The sequence below is a fragment of the Rhinolophus ferrumequinum genome, chromosome X, assembly GCF_004115265.2.
Source record: "Rhinolophus ferrumequinum isolate MPI-CBG mRhiFer1 chromosome X, mRhiFer1_v1.p, whole genome shotgun sequence".
Taxonomy (NCBI): domain Eukaryota; kingdom Metazoa; phylum Chordata; class Mammalia; order Chiroptera; family Rhinolophidae; genus Rhinolophus; species Rhinolophus ferrumequinum.
The window spans coordinates 111730678-111751809 of record NC_046284.1 but is presented as its reverse complement, the minus strand read 5'-3'; the positions used below and the strand labels follow the sequence as shown (position 1 = coordinate 111751809).

Sequence of the window (21132 nt, the reverse complement as noted above, 5' to 3'; positions counted from 1 at the left end):
AAGTGTTCTGAGCATGTTTAAGGTAGGCGGGGCTAAGCTGTGATGTTCCGTATGTTAGGTGTGTTAAATGCATTTTCAACTTCTGATATTTTCAACTTCCAATGGGTTTACCAGGATGCAACCCCATCCTAAGTCAAGGAACATCTGTACTCAGAAAGGCCCTCGTGACTTTTATAAGCTATCCATACTATATCTCAAATTTTCTTGCTTCTTTATACATCTAGTAATTTGTGATTGCATGTTCTCAACAACTGTGCATGCTATATTGTTGAGAGACCTGATTTTGTTGTCTTCCTTGCAAGAGTATTGAGTTTTGTTATGGTGAGCAAGTTACTTGCAGATCAACTTGACCGGTCAAATCTTGGTTTTAGGCTTTATGAGGGTAGGTCTGAGGTTGTACTCCTCCTATGGTTGCGCTTTCTGGGTTCTCAATTGGATGCCAGGTGTGTTCAGCAAGGTTTTTCTATTCTGCTTGGCCAGAACTCCCACATCTCCCATCACTGCTGACCTCTGGGATATCCGCTCAGCAAACGGCCCACCCCCACACTTATTTTCTGCCAGGCATGGTGGAGTCTTACCCTGTTGATGTACAGCTTAGCATTTGGCCAAAGACTCAAAGGACTGCTATAAACAGACTTCTGGAGCTCTTTCTTTGTACAGCTTGCTCCTCTGCAGTTCCCTGCCCTGAAAGTTTCAGCCACCTCAGCAGCCCTGAATTACAATTTCTGTTTCTTCCATCCAATGGGTCTTCCGTCTCTGTTTAGGCTCTACTGCCCTGTGCTGAAAATTAAACAGTGCCCCCAGGCAAAAAGCCAGGGCTGATGTGGGCCTCACTCTATGCTTCTCTTCTCTCAAGGACCACACCCCTGCGCTTTGCCTAAAAACAACTGCTTCATGTATTTTGTCCAATTTTAAAGTTGTCCATGGCAGGAAGGTCAGTCTAACAACCTTTATTCCATCATGGATGCAACCACAAGTTACATTCTCACTTAAACAGATTGTTCCTTTAATTAGAATGAATTTATTTTATTCTAGACATAATAGAACTTGAAGCTCTATCTTTAAAAGTCTGAGCTATTTCAAGGTCTAATTCCCCAAAAAAAATCCTAGAGAAAGAATTTCTGAAATGAAGATACATACAAGGGTTTTTAATTATCCCTGGAGTTTCCTTTGCTAGTCATATACCGTTTTCTAACAAGGAAGGCAAACTATTCCCTAAGGAAAAGCAGAGTCATTGTTAAACATCTTTATATGAACAAGTTAAATACATACAGTAAGTTAGTACCACCCAATCTTTTTTAGATAATGGCTCACGTATAAAATGATATTTTGATGACATACTGCTGGAGGTCAAACACTGGTGGAGGCTATTGGCCCAGAAGGGGGTTCCAACTACCTAAGGCCCTTCCCATCCACACTGGAGAGCTGAGGGGATAATTATCCTACTCTCCTGTAATCCACTCATCGCGTACAACTTAGGAAATGCTACAGAAGTAACCTTTGAGTCCAAATGTCACTACTTAAGAAATGAGAAAACAGCTGAAACCAAATCTCAGGCCCCAGATAGGGAACAGAGCTTCCACGGGTGGTATGAGAAGCGGGCATGAGGAAGGTCCCAGGGGATTTTCACAGAAGACAATCCAGAGCAGAAGCCCCAAAGGCCACAGTGTCCACAGCCTGTTTCCCTCTTAGGAAAGATGCTTCTATCTGGAGCCTCTTCAGAGAATAGCACCCAACAGGTACTGCCATACTGGCCCAAGGTCACCATTCATATTGGGCATCTCTTGGAGTTGTGGGACATGGCCATATAGTTTGTACATAAAAAATACAGAGGGCGCCCCCCAAAAATGTATACACATTTTAAGAAAGGAAAAAACTACTAAAATTGTAATACTCAATATATACTGATAACGAAAGATGACTAAAAGTCATGTGTATACATTTTTTTGGCACACTTGGTATATAAAAATTGTTTACTCATTAATTCTCATTTGCAGCTTAAATAATCTTAAATCTCAGGAAATGTTTATACTTTAGCCTTTTTTCTAATAGCAGACTGAAGGACTTTCTACCCCCATAAATCCACTTCAAAACTCAGTGAGCATGAGAAAAGCTGTTTGCAGAGAGAGGGCCTTTCCTGTATATTTGTAATCTGGCTTAAGCATGATGACAGACAATAACACTTGAGGGCATGTGAACAAGTCACACACAAAATGCAAATCATTAAGGTAGCGTTTTTACAGCTTTTGTCCATTTAGACATAATCAAGTATGCGAAGCTATGTAATAATACGTTTTCATAGAAACGTCTCATTTTCTACTTGTTAGGTCATTTACATTCAGACGACCACTTACATTTTAAAAGTTGTTTCGAACGACATCTTCGGCTCATCCAGAGCACATGGCCAACAGCACAGTTTACCTCCCAAGGATGTGCATTCTATAGCTGAGTTTTCATTCTTAGTTATGTTTAGAGAACTGTATCGATTCTGCATCTGAATACATGCTTTTACTTCCATTACAAGGATAGTAGATGTAATAAAAAATCATTTTGCTTCATTGACAAAGACACTGACATTTATAAAGATTTATAATCTTTAATTATGTTTTAAAAGATTTTCTTAGCTCCTGCACCACTTCTAGTAGACACAAGGGGATGTAAGGGTGAGGGTGGGCGAGCATCTTCAATTCACAAATAAATGCTGGGAATGAATAAGGTGAAGGGCATGGCCGTGATCATTCAGAAGGTCAAGAACTGCCAAGCCAGCTGTAGCAGCTATTGGTAAATTCTGAAATTCCTACCTTCTATCTCCACTCTTCACCAGATAAATCTACATTTAAGTGTTTCTATTAGGAAAACTTATGCCTTGTCATAAAACTTTGTCTGGAGTCTTTTTCTCTATACTCAGCAAATTTAGCTTCTAGGCCTGTGCAGTGAGTGAAAAATACAATTCCCAGGTCAGACCCTGACTGGTGGAGTGTGGCTACATTTGTTTGCCACCTTAGGGGAGAAGGGGCACAGGGCATGAGGTGGGGAGGGCAGGAAAAGGCTCTGATATGGGAGATTCAAGGTCTAGTATTACACAGGGTATTCCCAGGAAGACTCAGAACAAAAACCAAGGTCCTTGAAATTCGTGCAATTACATGTAAGGCACTTATTTACTACACACTGGGGATCAGATGGCCTTATAAGAAAAATAGACCAACCAACAACATTCTATTAACAGTATCTTTGCAGAGTAAAAGTTTTTAATTTGGCAAAAGTCCAATTCAGCAGTATTTTCTTTCATGGATTGTACCTTTGGTGTCATGTCTAACAACTCTGTTTTCTGATGTGTTCACAAATAACTTTTTATGTTTTACAGATAGATCTATGGTCTATTTTCAGTTAATTCTTGCATAATGTGTTAGATTTAGATTAGGGTTCATTTTTGTTTGCCTATGGATGTACAATTGCACCAACACCATTTCTTGAAAAGGCAATCCTTTCTTAAATTTTCTTTGTCCCTTCGTTGATAATTAATTGGCTATATTTTTATGGATCTGTTTTGAGACATTCTATTTCAGGGGCCAGCAAACTACAGCCCCTGGGCCAAATCTGGCCTGCTATCTATTTCTGTAGAGGCCATAAGCTGAGAATAGTGTTTACATTTTTAAATGGTTTTACAAAATAAAAGGATTAATATCTCAAGGAATGTGAAAACTATAGGAAATTCAAATTTGAGTGTCTATAAATAAAGTTTAACTGGAACTCAGCAACACCCATTCATTTACAGATATGACTGCAACCCAATAGTTGCGACAGACTGTATGACCCATAAAACCTAAAATATTTACTCTGGCCCTTTTCAGACAAAAGTTACCAAGCCTTGGTCTAGAATATGAGGATCCTTATGTACATCCATGCATAACTTCAGGGACTCTCTGAATGCCACTTATAAAAAAAAAACTGTAAGGACAGAAGCTTTAAATAGAAACTCTGAAAGCCCTGAGGAAGGCAGGAAAGGAATGCATTTAATAGCCAGCTACCTTTTCCAAGTAGGACTAAAATATAAAAGCCTAACGTAAAATGCTTCTTAAAAGGATGCATTTTACTGCACTATATAGTTAACTATAAAATGGGGAAATTTTAAGTCTAAGAGGTATTTATTTTTAATGACATTTTTCTTAAATATTTCCATGAATCATAAACGAAGAAAAATATTTGTAATGTGAAAGATGATAGGTAATGTTATGAATATAAGGTATTTTTATAAAAATCAATTGGAATTTCATGATATGTGGGATATAAAACTGAAAGCAACAAAAGAACAAGACAAACAAATGAAGAAACAAAACCCATAGACACAGACAATAGTTTACCAGAGGGTAAGCGGGGTGGGGGGTGGGAGATGAGGGTAAGGGGGACAAATATATGATGATGGAAAGAAAACTGACGCTGGGTGGTGAACACAATGTGATATATAGATAATGTATTTAGATGTGATATAGATGATGTATATAGATGACGTATTACAGAATTGTACACTTGAAACCTATGCAACTTTACTAATAACCATTGTCACCCCAATAAACTTAAGTAAAATAAAATAAGTCAGTTGGAAAATGGCACATGAGATTTTCAACCTGAGTGACCATTTTAAAAATTCAAACACCTCTCAGATTAGCAGAGATTAGAAAGAATGATAATATCCATGGATGACAAGAGGAGGGAAACACATTCGCATATACTCTGTGGGGAGACTAAATTGGCACAATCTTTCAGAACGTTACTTAAATGCCTTTAAAAGGATTACATTTAGCAACTTCCCATCAGGAAATAACTGCTAATAATTATACTGCACTTACTATGCGCCAAGCATTCTAAGTGCTTCACTTATTTTAACTCATTTAATGTTTATAACATCAGGAGGTAGGTACTATTACCATCCCCATTTCACATTTGTGAAAACTGAGGCACGGAGACAGAGATTGAGCAATCTGCCCGAGTTATACAAATAGTAGAAAGTGGCAGAAATAATCACGTGCGTGAGGATTTACAAAGAAGGTGATGACTACATGCAGCACGGTCTAAAACAGAGAAAAACCAGAAACAGGCTAAATGTAAAAGAGGACCGTGGTACTCCATACTTTAGGATGCTAAGGGACCATTGAACCACACTGCCAAAGATAGTCATGAGGTATTTTAGACAAAGAGGGTTAAAGAAAAAGTGTATGTGATAGAACCTTATTTTTATTCTGAAGTGTGTGTGTGTGTGTGTGTGTGTGTGTGTGTGTGTGTGTGTCTGTAAAAAGTCTGGAAAATATAGCTCAGATATTTAGAGAGGAATCTGAAGGTGGTGAAGTCACAGGTGATTTTGACTTTTCTTTGCATTTATCTATTTATCTGCTGTGTCCTCATTTTTTCCCCAAGAGTATTATTTATATAATTTTAAAATATTACTTAAAAGTGCACCCCATGCCCATCGCCAACTCAGAAACAGAATATTTTAATAAAATGCGAGTGTGACTGTAAAAACTTAGAGATATTTTAATAAGACAGGGGCTATAGAACTATAATAAATTACTTTCAGTTAAATAATAAAGGGGAATTTCAGGGAAAGGACTGACCTTAATTTCAGGACAGTTCAATATACCAAGAAACAACTTCCAGTCATCGAACTTTGTCTTTCCTTCTTCCTACAATAACTTATCATAGCAATAACTATAATTTAACTTTTACATTTCTAAAGCATTTTCAGCCACACCATCTCATTCAGTCTTCACAACAGCCTCCTTGGGGTAATACAAATAAAAAGGTTGGAAATAGAAAATAGAAAGAGAGAGAGAGAGAGAGAGAGAGAGAGAGAGAGAGAGAGAGAGAGAGAGAGAGAGAGAGAGATTCTCTAATCCCTTATGACACCTGCAGATTTTTCTGTGTGTGACAGGAAAAAAGTATCCCCAGATGCTGTTGCAAGGATTACTGATGTCCTGCCACTAAAGCACAGCACTCTGGAGAGAGATGACAATTAGGCTGAAAACACACAGGGTCCCTTTTGACAGTTTTATATCATTTATGGCGGCGCACAAAGCCGGGAATTTGCAGCAAATGCAAACTCATCTTTCTATGAAAAATCTGCAATCGTCACCATCAAAATTTTGGGCTGTCATTGTTTTGACTGTCTACTGGTAAACTAAATAGACATTTTCTCCCATCTCAGATCCTACGTTTCCCATCCTTATCTAATGTAAAACTGCATGTTGGTGAGCATACACAAGCTCAGTGAGGAAGAGTTTTGATTAAATGCACTATGATGTCAGGATTCTTCTCACCTGTCCCACTGTCCTGGTTACTTGAAAGAAGAAGACAAAACAGCAAACTGTATTCCTTGGGGTTGCTAATGCTCTGGGGGGGGAACTATACTGGGGGTGCCTAAAAACGTATGCACATTTTAAGAGATGCTATCTATGTATTACTTTTCAAAGTTATGATAGCAATGTGTAGTATGACGTTCACTCAAAAGATGGCGTTAATCAAATGAACGCTAGCGTCACCATGTGACAGATATGACAGTCACAGAAAATGGCAGAAGCACGGTTGTTATTCGAGGAGCACAAGACCATTTTGAAGAGATGTTTGAAATTCGAGAACGTTGTGGACGTACAACGACAATGCAGACATGAGTTTACAACAGAACCTGCAACACGCTTAACAACTGCACGCATTCGTGATAAGTCTGAGACACATGGTACTGTGTGTGACGTGCACAAGGGAAGATCCGGGAGGCCTTGCATAGCAACAAGTCCTGCTTCTGCTACTGTGGTGTTGGAACAGGTTACACACTCGCCACAGAAGTCTACCCAACAATGTTCGCCGTAATCAGAAGTGTCTGGACGCTGATGGGAACTACTTTGAGCACCTATTGTCATTGCAGATGTCACATGCGACTTGTATTCATCTTTTGTTATCGGTATATAACGAGTATTACAAGTTTAATACTTTTTTCCTTTCTTAAAATGTGTATACATTTTTTTGGCACCCTCTGTATTGTGACTTCTCTCTTGACAAAGGGCACATACAGTCTAACAAGACAGGCCATACTGCAAGAAATACATCCTATGACATAAATGACTCATTTGCTGAACACTGACATTTTTCAAATCTGTGTAAACCCAGATGATCCCAGACCTATACTTAATTTCTTCGTTCACTCATAAAACATGTCCTTCTAATGGTTCTGTCAGCGTGTCATCATTTTCAGGGTGACACCTGCTAATTTACTCCTCATGCTTGAAACCACATCAAATGCTAGCATTTTAGCTCTGCTAAAAGCTTCAGCCGTTGAGAGAGAAAGGGTCAAGGCCAGCGATCTATTTAGCTGATCAGCTTTCTTATACCAAGATGAGAACTTTTCTCAAGATTCCTAAAGGCACTTTTCTCTGGGGAAACATCCTTACTTCCTATGGGCGGGAAGCAAGAAAGGCTGATGACATTTTTCTTGTGAATAAATGTTTCGATTAATGAATTAATAGGAGAGAGGCAGGAAGTGAAAATAAACATTAGAACAAACAAGAGAACATATAATCACAGAGTGAGGAACCCAGGACTCCCACCTTTTTTTTTCCTTCTTTTTTTTTCCTTTTTCCCATGGTAAAAGCAAGCAGAAAACTAAGTAGCACATGGACCCAGAAGAAAAGAGGAAGGCAAAATATTCCGGGCATGGGAAGAAAGAAGTGGAAGGAGAGGGCTTCGGTGTAAAAAGAACCAACATAAGCTCTGAGCTGAGCTCATCATTTCCTCTGCACTGACTGTCATCTCATTTCTGTAGAGGTGACAATGGAATCAGCAAGTCATGGATGTTCCTGATCCTAAGAGATCAGAAATATGGATACCAAAATGCAAGTGTCAGAAACAAATGGATGGGGTAATAGCGTGGTGATATTGTTTTCCTGATAAAATAATGATAATGTAACTATTTTAGAAAGAAAATCCCACAGGTAGTTGCTCTAGATATTTAGCAACAACAGGTGACTCAATGAGGACACAAGTCACCTCTGGGAGTGACTGAGCCTCATCTACCACAAGCATCCGACGGCCCCCCAGCAAGTTCAGACAGTACCGCCCTGCCCAGATCCCAAGTTCAGGGTCAGGAGATGCCTCTGTCCTGGCTCTGCCACTGACTTGCTGTGAGAACCTTGGGCAAGTTGCATCCATATTATGGACTTCTGCTTGCCCTTGGTAATCTGGACAGAATACCCAGGGTGCCACCTGCCCCTCAGGGCTGATGTGAGGCTGAGCTTGGGAGATTCGGGAAGAAAAAGAAGTGGTGACGAGGGTCCTGCACTGGGAAGCTGTGGTCAGGCAGGTAGATTGGACCACCATTAAGTTGAATATTCAACCACTATCTGGGAAAGGAGGGAGGAGAAACACTGAGGTAGCGATGGAGGAAGTTGGGGTAGTGAGTACTCAGTCCTAACTCTGCCCTCACAGCAGGTCTAGCTCCAAATATTTGGGCTCCTGACTTTGACACATCCCTAGGCAAAGGCGAAACTCCCAGCTTGTATTTTTGTGTGGTGGCTACCTTATACTTCTACCCTTCTAATCCTCTGAGTTCCCTCTTTCTTTACCGTGCATTTATTGGTTTCCTTCCCTGAACAACAACACTGGCTTATATTGTCTCTTTCCCCTTCCTGCCAACGCCACTGGTCCATGATTTTCGTCAATAATACTATCTATTTTAGTGACGATCTTGATGTTATCAAATAGGCTTATCCTCTTGAAGAAACAGGGGGGTTGTGTCCGCTTTAGTAAGGGTCAATGACACAGCTACTCATGAGGTCCTTTTTATAAGAAATACCTAAAGATGCTTGTTTACAAACAGGTCAGGTGGAAAGCCCTCTCTCCCAGATTAGGGAAGCCTAGGAGGAAAAGGCCATCACTCTGAGGCCAGGAGGCTGTCAGCCAAGGCCAGGAACACCTCCGCAGCTGGGCTCACTCAGCCCCAAGCAGCAGCAGCCAGAACAAGGGGCACCCTTCAACGGTGGCCGTCGTCACAGCAGAACTCAGCCTAACCTCACCAGGTTGCTCTCAGCCTTTCTCCAGGGTGCTTCTCCGGTTGGGAACCAGACTCAGAGGCTTCTGAACCCTTTCAGCCACCCGCTGAGCACAAATTAGTAAGACAGGGGTGGGGGCGGCCGGAACACAGACGAAGGAGCTATTTTTGAGTGACTGGAAATAAAACCTAAACACAGGTGTGTTCTGCACCAGTGTAAATGTTCCCAAATTCACAAGAATTCTTTATAAATAAACTAAAAAACAAACCATTTGGGTTGCCATATTTCATCCCAGTTTCCAAGGACACACACAAATAGTTCAGGTCTTTGCACATTATTTCAGGAATCGCGGAGGGCTTAGAGGCACTCCCACCCAAGGTGTCTGACTCATTTTCTAGAAAGCTACAGGAAGTAACAATCGAGGGCTAAAAATGAGGGCAACGCCTGCCCTGTGACTCCCTACCACAGCACAGAAAAGCAGGGCAAAGGAAAACCACCTTAAATGACTATAAAAGGAAAACACAGGCAGAATTTGAGGTAAATACAGAACCTTTATGGCAAAAGCAATCGAATTTAGAGAGAGCGATTCGGGTCTTTCAACTCAACTCATACATAAAATAACGAAGCCTATCCAAATGCATATTAAACAAATCACGGTGAAGCTATTCACTTTACAATATCACCAGCACACAATCATTAACTGAACTTCTGAGCAATTCCTTAACTCAGAGGAAGATGTAAGAATTTTCTATAATATCAGCAGACTCAGACTCCATGTTTCCCACTTTCAGCAGGCAAAATATTAATGGCCCATTTTCTCCCAAATTCTTGCTGAAATCTCACGCACTGAGAATTCTGAACTCTTTCAGGTAGATTTCTCACCATTGCTACCTATTTCATATCATGCAGCACAATTGGGCCCAGTCACAAGAGTGCTTCCATTCCTGTTTCCCAGGTCAGAGAAAGAGCACCTGAAGTGGAAGTGACAATTCCTAGGATTACAGGTACCACTGGTGGATCCGTCCCTGTGAGAGTCACTTTATACACAGCATCTTAGTAAATCCTCACGGCAGCCCTGTGAGGCCAGCTTTGTGACTGAGGAAACTGAGGCTCAGAGAAGTTAAGTGACAAGCCCAAAGACACACAGCCAGGAGTGGTGTTGCTGGGATTCAAACCCTGGTTTCTCGGAGCTGGTAGCCTACATGACACTTGTCAATTTAACATGCTGCTTCCAACAAACTAGGATGCTAGGTCAAGGGTGTCAGATATTTCATGGGAATAAAATCAAAACCTGCAGAAATACAGGATAGCAAGAGACCTGATTTCACAGACCATATTAAATGATAAGAAAAATGAAATGATGTAGTGCAAGAGACTTTTTTAAAGCAACAAGCTCAAAATGGGCCCGAGCACAGGATGCAGCATAACTTAAGACGGCCTGTGTTATCAGCTATCGAACAACCAGCTAAGTGGGTAGGCAGAGGGCATCTGGGCGGCAGGAACGCGGTCTGCGTCAAGTTATGGAGGACACACGAGCAGGACGGGGACATCCTGGAAGAGTTCATGTAGAACAGCGACATGGACCAAGGCCAGAAAGCCAGACTGAGGCCAGGCTGCCTGGGGCCGATGAATGCAAGATAATCGACTCTGATTTTATAAGAAATGAGAGGAAAGTTACTAAAGACTCTTGTTGGAGCAGAGGGGTTACATGAGCAAAGTGCTGCTACGGGATGAGAAAAAGAATGGGCTGGGTGCTAAGGATGAAGCAGCCGTCCACCTTTAGCCACCCCAGGGCTCTCCTCTGGAGCAGGTGCTATAGAGGGTGCTAGGGACAGAAGGGGCCCAGAGAGGTGCAGCCTCCAGCCTGGGCCTGGCTCCACCACAGACAGGAAGTAGCAGGGATGCAGGAGGGCAGACGAATCCCTAGGTTCGGGTGCTGCTGAACTGGGGGGGGGGTAGGCAAGGGTCAAAATGACATGTGCACTCTACCCAGGGAGCAGGATCCGTGTGCCAGCCCGGTCAAAGACCAAGTGCACAGCGAGGGTGACAAAGTCATGTTCTGCAAATGCAACAGCAAGATCGGTAAGCCACTTCAGTTTCCAAACTGCTTCCTCATACATTAAGGTATGAAACTGGGGAAATCGGGTGCCAGCTTTGGAACACTCCTGACAGCAGCATTCCACATGGGTCCATTCCTTTCTCCCTCCTGTGGGGATGGGACCAGGAGAGAGTCCCTCTCTGACTAAGCTCTTTAGAAAAACCTGATTCTTTTTATCAGACTAGATCTCAGGCAGGGAGGAAGGAATGAAACAATCAAGCTGAATGTGTTCTCTTTATATGTAATCAAATGACAAGGACAGGAATATGATATGTTAAGGTAGAAATAGACGTGTTCAGATAAGGGATTATCTATGGTGGGGTTTTTCTTTTCCTAAAACCTTACGACATATTATTGATATATCTGGTTTTCTAGTCAATGAGGCTGCCCCCCTCCAAACAAAAACAGGAAAGTGAGTCTCCCCACCACTATGAAGAATGGCAGCTACTGAATTCTCAGCTTGGTTTATCATCACAGGGGAAACCCCTTTCCTGTACTAGGAAAAACAAGTATCTGTGCTATTCATCAAAGTGTTTGTATCATGCCTCACACTCACTTAACAACTTCCCCATTCTGAGTGTTTGGTTAAGGGTCTGATTCAAAATCGGAAGTGCACTGTGCAGAAAAAGCAGCTGAAGGAGGCACCGCCTAAGGACCAACGGAAGGAAGGGAGGTAAAAAAAAAAAAAAAAAGGAAGAATCGCTGGCGTCCTTGGCAGAAAGGAACAAGAGGGCAGCATTCCCCCTCGTCTGATTTTCTCCTGCCACAAAAAACACTACACACTGACAGAGATACACTGAAATAAGTTCAGGGGAGGATATTTTACAGGTGAAAAGATGGACAAGTTCTTGGGCCATCAGCAAAGCAGGGAAGAGTTTGCTATTCCAGAAAGGCAGCCCTTAGCATTGTCTTGCAAAACACTTTCATACAGAGTATGAGAGAGGGCCAGCTCTCTTCCCCAGATAAGCTTTGGCAAGCTACTTAACGTCTGGGTCATTAGTTCCCTGGCATCGTTGGCTCGGGCTCTTAAAACATACAACCTCTACAGCCATTTCAAAAGGTAACTGTCCTTCATTGTAAAGGTAAATCAAACCGATTACTTTTTGGACACACTTGGGGGCAGGGGATAGGGGAGCAGGCAACACCATGGTCCTCTCCCTGTCAGTAATGGTCAGTGGCCGTCGGACCCCGGGCCTACCCCCCCCAACTAACTCCCTGTTGTCTCTCCTCTTTCCCTGTACCCTCCACCCTGTCAATGCTTCCCAGCCCTGCAGGAACACAGGCAGCCACATGCTTATGCTGAGGGAATTAAGTGTTCCCCGCCACTAACCTGGAAGCAAGAATAAAACCACCTTCCCCTTTAAATGACGGTTCACCTGTTCATCGTTATTTGACCATCATAAAAATCCTGTATCTCAGAGAAAAGGCCATGTATTGCAGAATCCTCTTAAATAATATATCTTTCAAGCATCTACTTGGTGAATCCCATTGCATGAAAGCATACACCATACATGGTCCAAGCCCTGTTAAGCTGCATCACTTCACACAGATTTTATAGCTCTCTGTATGATTACAGGGCTCTGCCCGTAATGATAATAAAATCGTTCAACCTTCTTAGCCCAAACAAGACAGGCAAAATTCTCTCAGGCATGCTACCTGTCTTTGATCTGAACAGCAAACATTCTTTAAGCATTTTCTGCCGGTGAGGCATGACCTGCCTTTTTAAAGCTCTCCCTGGATACATCACAACCCAGAGCTTTGCAGCCTGGGCTGCTGGGGGGGGGGGCAGGCTCTCCAGCCAAGCAAGCAGCCTCCCAGGTTAGCCCTTCTGGGACAGAAGTGTTCTGCAGAGCCATGCAAATTTGCAGCTGGCTCCACGGCGAACGGAATCGATTTGATTTCCAAATACATTCATTCACCTGGATATACTGGGCTTTCCCTGATCAAGAGGAAAGACACAAGATTCTTCTTCAGGAATTTAGGACCATGAAAATCTCGAGTTTCAAGGGTTAAAACAAAGCTTGTCCAATCCAGCCCACCTCTCAAATCAGTTCATAGTTTAAAAAGCAGGAGGGAACCTTTGTTTACCTTGTTGATGAGAGTGACTATATCTCCTTCCTTGATTGTCAATTCATCGTCATTCTGTGCCTCGTATGGAAATATCACCTTGCAGTAATCCTTGGCTGTAAGAAGAAAAGAAAACACAACCTTTAAATGCTTTAGCTAATGAGCTGGCCCAGGAGATGTTCCTTATCACATTAACTTCAGGGAAAAACACACTTCACAGACAAGACGTAAGTACTGATGAAGAAAGGGTCACCCTTAGAAAACTCCCTAAGATTGTTCATTTGGGGCTCATGCATATTTATTCTCTTCATTTTTTTTCCCTCACAAATCATGTGATGTCATGAAATGCCACTGACTGCTTTACTTCTCTCAGACAGACAGAAAAAAAAAGGTTTCCTTGGTCTCAGGAAAATAGATGTGTATATTTTATATATTCTTTTATATAACACTTCATATGCTCTTCAGGTGCATGCATAAGCAGACACAATCCACAAAGAGGAAAAAGCTTAAATTTCGCCCTCACTGACTTCTTCCAAGCATCACTAAATCAGAAACAGGGCATTTTTATATGGTACAAAGCTGACAAGGTACTCAGGACAATGAACAAGACTCATTATGGTACATGTTAAGAGACAGAAGTTGATATATGTGAATATGTGTCAACCACAAATAGCCAACAAACACTGACCGAATGTTCTTTACACACACACGTGCACATGCGTGTGTGTGTGTGGGGGGCCATGAACTTGTACAAATATGTGCCATGGCCTCTCTGTGGGAAACTGCCTGTTCACAGGTGGGGCTGATCCTCAGCGAGGATACCTACCAGCCCTCGCCAAAGAGGGAAAAATACTGTCCTTTTGAAGGCCACTTCAAATCAGTTCAAATATACAATTGTATGCTTTTGAAAGTCTATCTGATGTGAAACCTTATCTATTTACATGAAAGCACTAGTTTACAAGACAGTGAAAACATTTGTAAGGGATTTGGGAAATTAAGACTTAGAAAACTGGAGTCTGATGACTCAGAACAGAAGGCAGAAAGAAAAATTCAAGAGAATTCATGTCTACTGGGACAGGCATTTCTTACTCTGTAGCCAAGTCAACAGTCTTAATGGCTTTAAATGGCCTTAGATAGCCCAAGGATTAGGCCAGTTCCTGCAGACAGATCATAACGTGGAGCTGTATATATGTGAGTATCAATGATATTGTCCCTAGTACCATTTACATCACTGAAATGTGCGTTTTTTTTAATTATGGTTAATGTCATATCAATCAAAGAGAGTGGTATATGAAATAAGGGCAATAAAAAAATCTGCAGCACAGACACACTAGAGTTGGTCTAGATAAGACAGAGGGGAGAAGCAGAAGAGAGAGTAAGAAAAGGACTCACTTCATTCCTGTGCAGATGTTTTTCCTTTCTATCCAGTGGCTCTAAGATACCTGTTACATCACCTAGTATGATCCTAGTGTCGGAAACCTTCCGTCTTAGGTACTCTGGGCCCCTGATGCCTTCTGCTTATTAACCTGTGCTGAGAGGCACTAGTTCTAAATCCCACGAATACCAATCTGCCTTAAAATTCCAAGGTCCACATAGCTATGAATGTTCCATCTCTCTTTATTTAGTAATAGCAAAACTCCCAAATTCTGAATTGGCCAAATGTTCTAAAGTGAAGGGAAAAGTTAAGCATCTTTAAATTGAATGATGACAACTCCTTACCAATGTTCCTATTAACTGTCTAGTGAAATATGACTATCCAACCTCAAAACTTACAACAAAAGTGAAATAAATACAGCATTATTGAAGAACTGCTCTGCAGAGTCCCAGGTTTAAGAATAATTCATTGGAGGAGAAATTAAAAAAAACAATCCCATTTACAATCGCTCCAAAGACTATAAAATACCTGGGAATAAATTTAACCAAAGAAGTAAAAGATCTGTACTCAGAAAATTATAAGACACTGAAGAAAGGAATGAAAGAAGATATAAATAGATGGAAACACACATCGTGTTCATGGATAGGAAGAATTAATATAGTTAAAATGTCCATACTGCCTAAGGCAATATACATATTCAACGCAATTCCTATCAAACTACCAACGACGTTTTTCACAGAAATAGAACATATAATCCTAAAATTTATATGGGACCATAAAAGACCCCGAATAGCAAAGGCAATCTTGAGAAATAAGAACAAAGTAGGAGGTATAACAATACCTGACTTCAAATTATACTACAAGGCTACAGTAATCAAAACAGCATGGTACTGGCATCAAAACAGACACATAGAGGGGATTGGAGGGCAGTCGGTGACCACGGGTTTGAAAATTAATCTGGGGAGCGTAATTTGGTGGTTACCAGAGGGTAAGGGGGTTGGGGGGTGGGGGATGAGGGTGAGGGGGATCAAATGTATGGTGATGGAAGGGGAGCTGACTCTGGGTGGTGAACACACAGTGTGATTTATGGATGATGTGATACAGAATTGCACACCTGAAATCTATGTAATTTTACTAACAATTGTCACCCCAATAAATTAAAAATAAATTAAAAAAAAAAGAAAGAAAAAAAAAACAGACACATAGATCAATAGAACAGAATAGAGAGTCCAGAAATAAATCCATGCCTATATGGCCATTTAATCTACGACAATGGAAGCAAGAATGTACAATGGGGTAAAGACAGTCTATTCAATAAATGGTGCCGGGAAACCTGGACAGACACATGCAAAAAAATGAAGCTGGACCACCTCCTTACACCATATACAAGAATAAATTCAAAATGGCTTAAAGACTTAAATGTAAGATCTGAAACCATAAAATACCTAGAAGAAAATATAGGAAGAAACTTCACAGACATTATCTGGAGTAAGATTTTTACTGATATACCCCTAGCGCAAGGGAAGTAAGAGAAAAAATAAACATGTGGGATTATATCAAACTAAAAAGTTTTTTCACAGCAAAGGAAACCATCAATAAAACAAAAAGGGATCCTACTGAATGGGAAAAGATATTTGCCAAGGATATATCTGAGAAGGGATTAATATCACAAATCTATAAAAAAACTCACTCAACTCAACTCCAAAAAACAAACGACCCAATTAAAAAATGGGCAGAGGACTTGAAGAGACATTTTTCTAAAAAGGACATACAGATGGCAGACAGACATATGAAGAAATACTCAACCTCACTAACCATCAGAGAAATGCAAATAAAAACCATAATGAGATACCACCTCACCCCAGTCAAAATGGCTATCATCAAGAAATCAACAAACAACAAGTGCTGGCGCGGATGTGGAGAAAAGGGAACCCTTGTGCACTGTTGGTGGGATTGCAGATTGGTGCAGCCACTATGGAAAACAGTATGGAGGTATCTCAAAAATCTGAAAATGGAACTACTCTATGATCCAGTAATTCCACTCCTAGGTATCTATCCGGAGAAATCCAAAACTCCAATTCAAAAATCTTTATGCACTCCTATGTTTATTGCAGCACTATACACAATAGCTAAGACATGGAAACAACTGAAATGCCCATCAGTAGATGACTGGATTAAGAAACTGTGGTACATTTATACAATGGAGTACTACGCAGCCATAAAGAAGAAAGAAATCTTACCATTTGCAACAACATGGATGGACCTAGAGAACATTATATTAAGTGAAATAAGTCAGACAGAGAAAGGTAAGTACCATATGATCTCACTTATATGCGGAATCTAAAGAAAAGAATAAGTGAATGAACTAATCAGAAACAGTTTTGGAGACAAAGAGGAAAAACTGAGGGTTGCTAGATGGGCGGAGGGGGGTGGGGGTAAGGGGGAAGGTGAGGGGATTAGAAAACAATCAGTAACCACAAGATGGCCACGGGGTTTTGAAAATTAATCTGGGGAACATAATTTAGTGGTTACCAGAGGGTAAGGGGGTTGGGGGGTGGGAGATGAGGGTAAGGGGGATCAAATATATGGTGATGGAAGGAGAACTGACTCTGGGTGGTGAACACACAATGTAATTTATAGATGATGTGAAACAGAATTGCACACCTGAAATCTATGTAACTTTACTAACAATTGTCACCCCAATAAATTTAAAAATAATAATAATAATTCATTGGATTGAAATCATGGAGACATTTTACGAAGAAGACATGGCACCCACGGTCAACAAAAAAAAGTAACAAGTCATGTTTCTACTCCTTTCCATAAAAAAAAAAAAAAAAAAGTTAATTAAGTGTGGCAGACATTGTTGGTTGACTTCCCAGCAGCCATTCCCCATCTCGTTCCCAGTTCGCAGACTCCTAATGTATTCAGTCATTACATTCAGGAATAGAGAGAATCCTCCCACAGCCCCAGGGATGAGTAAAATATGTCTCAGCAAATAATGTTAATCTCACTCCCCTTTGTGATTGGTTTAGGGGTGAATATGTGATATAGTTCCAGCCAATGAGATGTGAGAGAAAATCTGCTAAGAGAGGAAAAGCTGTTAAGATTTTGTTCCCTGTTTTAAAAAAGAGATAGGAGGAAAATAGCTGTCCCTGCCATTCTTCTTTTAACACTGTTGCATCCTTGTTGGAAGACAGCACAATGTTTGGCCCTGTTGCAGTCATATTTCAACCAGGAGAGGAAAGCCAAGAAAATCACAGAGAAGTTGACCCTGAGTCCTGACACTGTTGAGATGTCTGTGAAATTAACCAACCGCAGTGGGCCTGTCCTGGATCTCTTGTTACCTAACTTAATAAAACTCTATTGCTTACCACCCTTTGTGGTCAGGTAGGTATTTATCACTCAAAGCAGAAGGTACCCTGACATGAAGGAACTCGGTAGAACAAAGAGGACATTTCCAGTTACCTCCTCTAAAACACTTTACTCTGTCTGCCCCCCAAAAGCCTCTTCCTACACATCTTTGTCATTCCCTTTCCCCCCAACTCTTCTCTTGCTATCTCAGGACCAGACCTAAAGTAGTAGGTCAACAAATGACTGAGGAATTGACTTGTAATCAATATAGTGAGAAAACATTTATAAGAAAGTATTAGCGTGCCTTTAAAATGTTTCACGGGATCATTTTGTATTATGCCCACAATTTCACTATAAGCCAAGGAGGGCAGGTGTCCCCCGCCTTAAAAAAAAAAAAAGAAAGAAAGAAAGAAAGAAAACAGCTTTGATGACCTATAACATATATGCCATAAAACTCACCCATTTTAATTGTACAGTTTGAAGAGTTCTAATAAATTTATACAGTTGTATGACTATCACCGTAACCCAGTTTTAGAACACTGTGAGGCATTAGACACAGAATTATCTAAAAAGGACCAATTTTACATAAAAGGAAGAGATACTGGTGCCAATGGCTACTGTCAACCACCACTCTCCATGAAGCAGATTCCTGCATGTCTCGCCCCTCTTTGCATCCCTGGAACCTGACACTGCTGCCATTCAATGTTTCTTGATCCCCCTCGTGATACCTATGAAGTGGAGGAAAAACTGAGGCACAGCACAGTAGGAAGAGAGAATTCTGGGCCAAGAGTCAAGACTATCAAAACTGAGTTGGATCACAGCTGGGCTGTCCCGAGGCAATCACACAGTTGTTCTGAACCCCAGTGTCCTCAGGTGAAACATGAGAGGCCAGCCAAGGAGGGGGTAAGTGAAGAGTTTGGTTAACTTCAGCAGAACGCTCTAGCATATGTAAACTTACCCCAAAACAACTAAAAACAGAGCTGCTCTTTAAGTAGACAGTGGGGCTGACCCATCTCCCATCAAGTCCCCGAAAACTGCTCAGGGAAACTCTGGAGGCTCCAAGGAGCAGACTGGGCTAGATCTAAGTCCCTGCCAGCTCTGACGCTGCACGACTCTCATCACAGGCGCTAAAGAACACCCCAGACCAAATATGGCAACCGTTAGCCGCACATTTTAAGTTGTTAGGATATATTTGAAAATAAGAATTTGTTTTTCCTTCTGAGGCATTTGAGCCCTAATTCAGCAGTATTGGAAAATAAAAACATTATGTTGGTTTGGATGTACCAATGGGTTTTAACATATTCAAAAATAAATGCACATAACAATGTATTAACTCTGAAACCATGATTTTCATTTTGTAGTATATGGAATGAAGATGTTCCCTACTTTAACTCAAACATTTATTGAGTCACCACCATGAAAAAGATACTGTCAGTTCTTGAACCTGTGAACTACAAGTCAGTCCAACCCCTCCGTCCCACCCTCATATGGTAGTGACAACCTAATGCTTGGAGAAAGGCAAGGGGGAAAGAATGATAGGAAGAAAAGACGAACATGAATAAGTATAAACCCACTATGATGCAATATTGTTGCTGTGTTTCAGAGAAAGGCAAGATTATATTCAGGAGAAAGTTCACGAAAGAGGAGGCATTTGATATGGCTTGAAAGAAGAATACTCATATAATTCCAAATCCATTTGGACATGGGAAGATTATAAATTTTAAATGAGTAGCAGACAGAGATGGAAAGGAAGGGAATGAAATTAACTTTTGGAGGCAGGCATTTTCCATCTACTCATCAATTAGATGGATTTAATTAGTCTGAGATCAAATAGGAATGAATACATGCACATAAAGAAATAAAGGCACAGCTTATCCAGTGATTGAGATGATTTTGTCTCTATTTTTCTTTCAAAAGATTTTTTTTAAAAAAAAAAAACTAATGAATTAGCATGAGACTGAAATCCTAAGTCAGTTCTTAAGCTTCTTTTTTTTTTTTTTTTTTTTTTGCCTTAGAGTCCTTTAAGTATCTGATAAAAAGCAATCATTCTCTCTTTCCAGAAAAGGGGAAAACATCCGACATTCAAAGATACGGAGAAAACGTGTACAATATCAAAAGGTTCGAGGACTCTGAAACCGTTGCCTAGTTCCAGATCAAGATCCCCCTGTACTAATTAATGACTGACATTCCAATTTTAGGAAATTTGTTCTATTAAAACCACCAAGAAGTCCAGTCGTGATTCACACACCCCTGAAAAACAAACATTATTTCAATTTCTAATCTTTCAGAAATTTACATGAGATTAAAAATAGACTGTTTAAGGAACTGAACTCACATGCCCACATCCCATGACTCCTTTCGGCTGATTTTATAATCTATTCAAATAAAAATCAAACCAACCAACTTTAAACATATCAGTAAGCAGAACATACACACACACACACAACAAGGAAATAACATTAACTCCAGGATGAGTCTCTGGGCTCAATTTTAGGACACAAAGATCAAAACCCTATATACCACAGAGTCTGGTAGGAAGCCTTCCAGAGCTTTCAGCAAGGGTAGGAAGTACCAGGTCACCCCTAGAATTCTTTTTCTTTAGGATACCAGAACAAGACTGTCAAGCTCAGTGGTGTCTACTTTCACCAGTATCAAAATCTGAAATTCTCTCATTGAACTGACAAATATTATCCGAGAAACTACTGATTCATAACCCCTTTGTCCAGAAACCCTGGAGACAGACTTTTTCAGATTTTAGAAAGGAAATATTTTATACACACCATATAATATATAACATCCTCAGCTGGGATATGGGGCTACACCAAACCATGAAACACATTAAAATTCTGCAGCAAACGGATGATTCATCACCCCAAGTGGAATAAATACAGATTATACACAGATGCACATTGGTTCAGGACAGGTCTTAGTATCCAAGTAATAAAACTTTCAGTTTTCCGGATTTTTGTATTTTGGAATTGCAATAAAGGTGTGGACTTCTTTCATGTTCTGGGGGAAAGAAACTAAGTTAATTTAATTAAGACTAGTATCTGGTTCTCAAGGAGAGGAAATGAGCTCTTGACACAGAGCTCTTGACACAGTAACAGTGAGGAAAGGATGAGAGTGACACTTTTGGTTTAAAGCATCAGAGTATCAGAATTGAGGAAATTATTTCTCAAAAAGAGACTAAGCATCCCTTCCTGGAG

At 40.7% G+C, this 21132-nt stretch overlaps 1 protein-coding gene across 7 annotated transcripts in view; it reads right to left on the bottom strand.

The window, feature by feature from the left end:
* The window catches only part of SH3KBP1 (SH3 domain containing kinase binding protein 1), a 322980-nt gene that overhangs the window by 73547 nt on the left and 228301 nt on the right, over positions 1-21132 (bottom strand). For all 7 annotated transcript variants that reach the window (XM_033112693.1, XM_033112681.1, XM_033112673.1 and 4 more), the window contains one exon: positions 13219-13313. In XM_033112693.1, coding sequence (XP_032968584.1) covers positions 13219-13313 — 95 coding nt within the window. The remainder of the gene's footprint in view (positions 1-13218; positions 13314-21132) is intronic.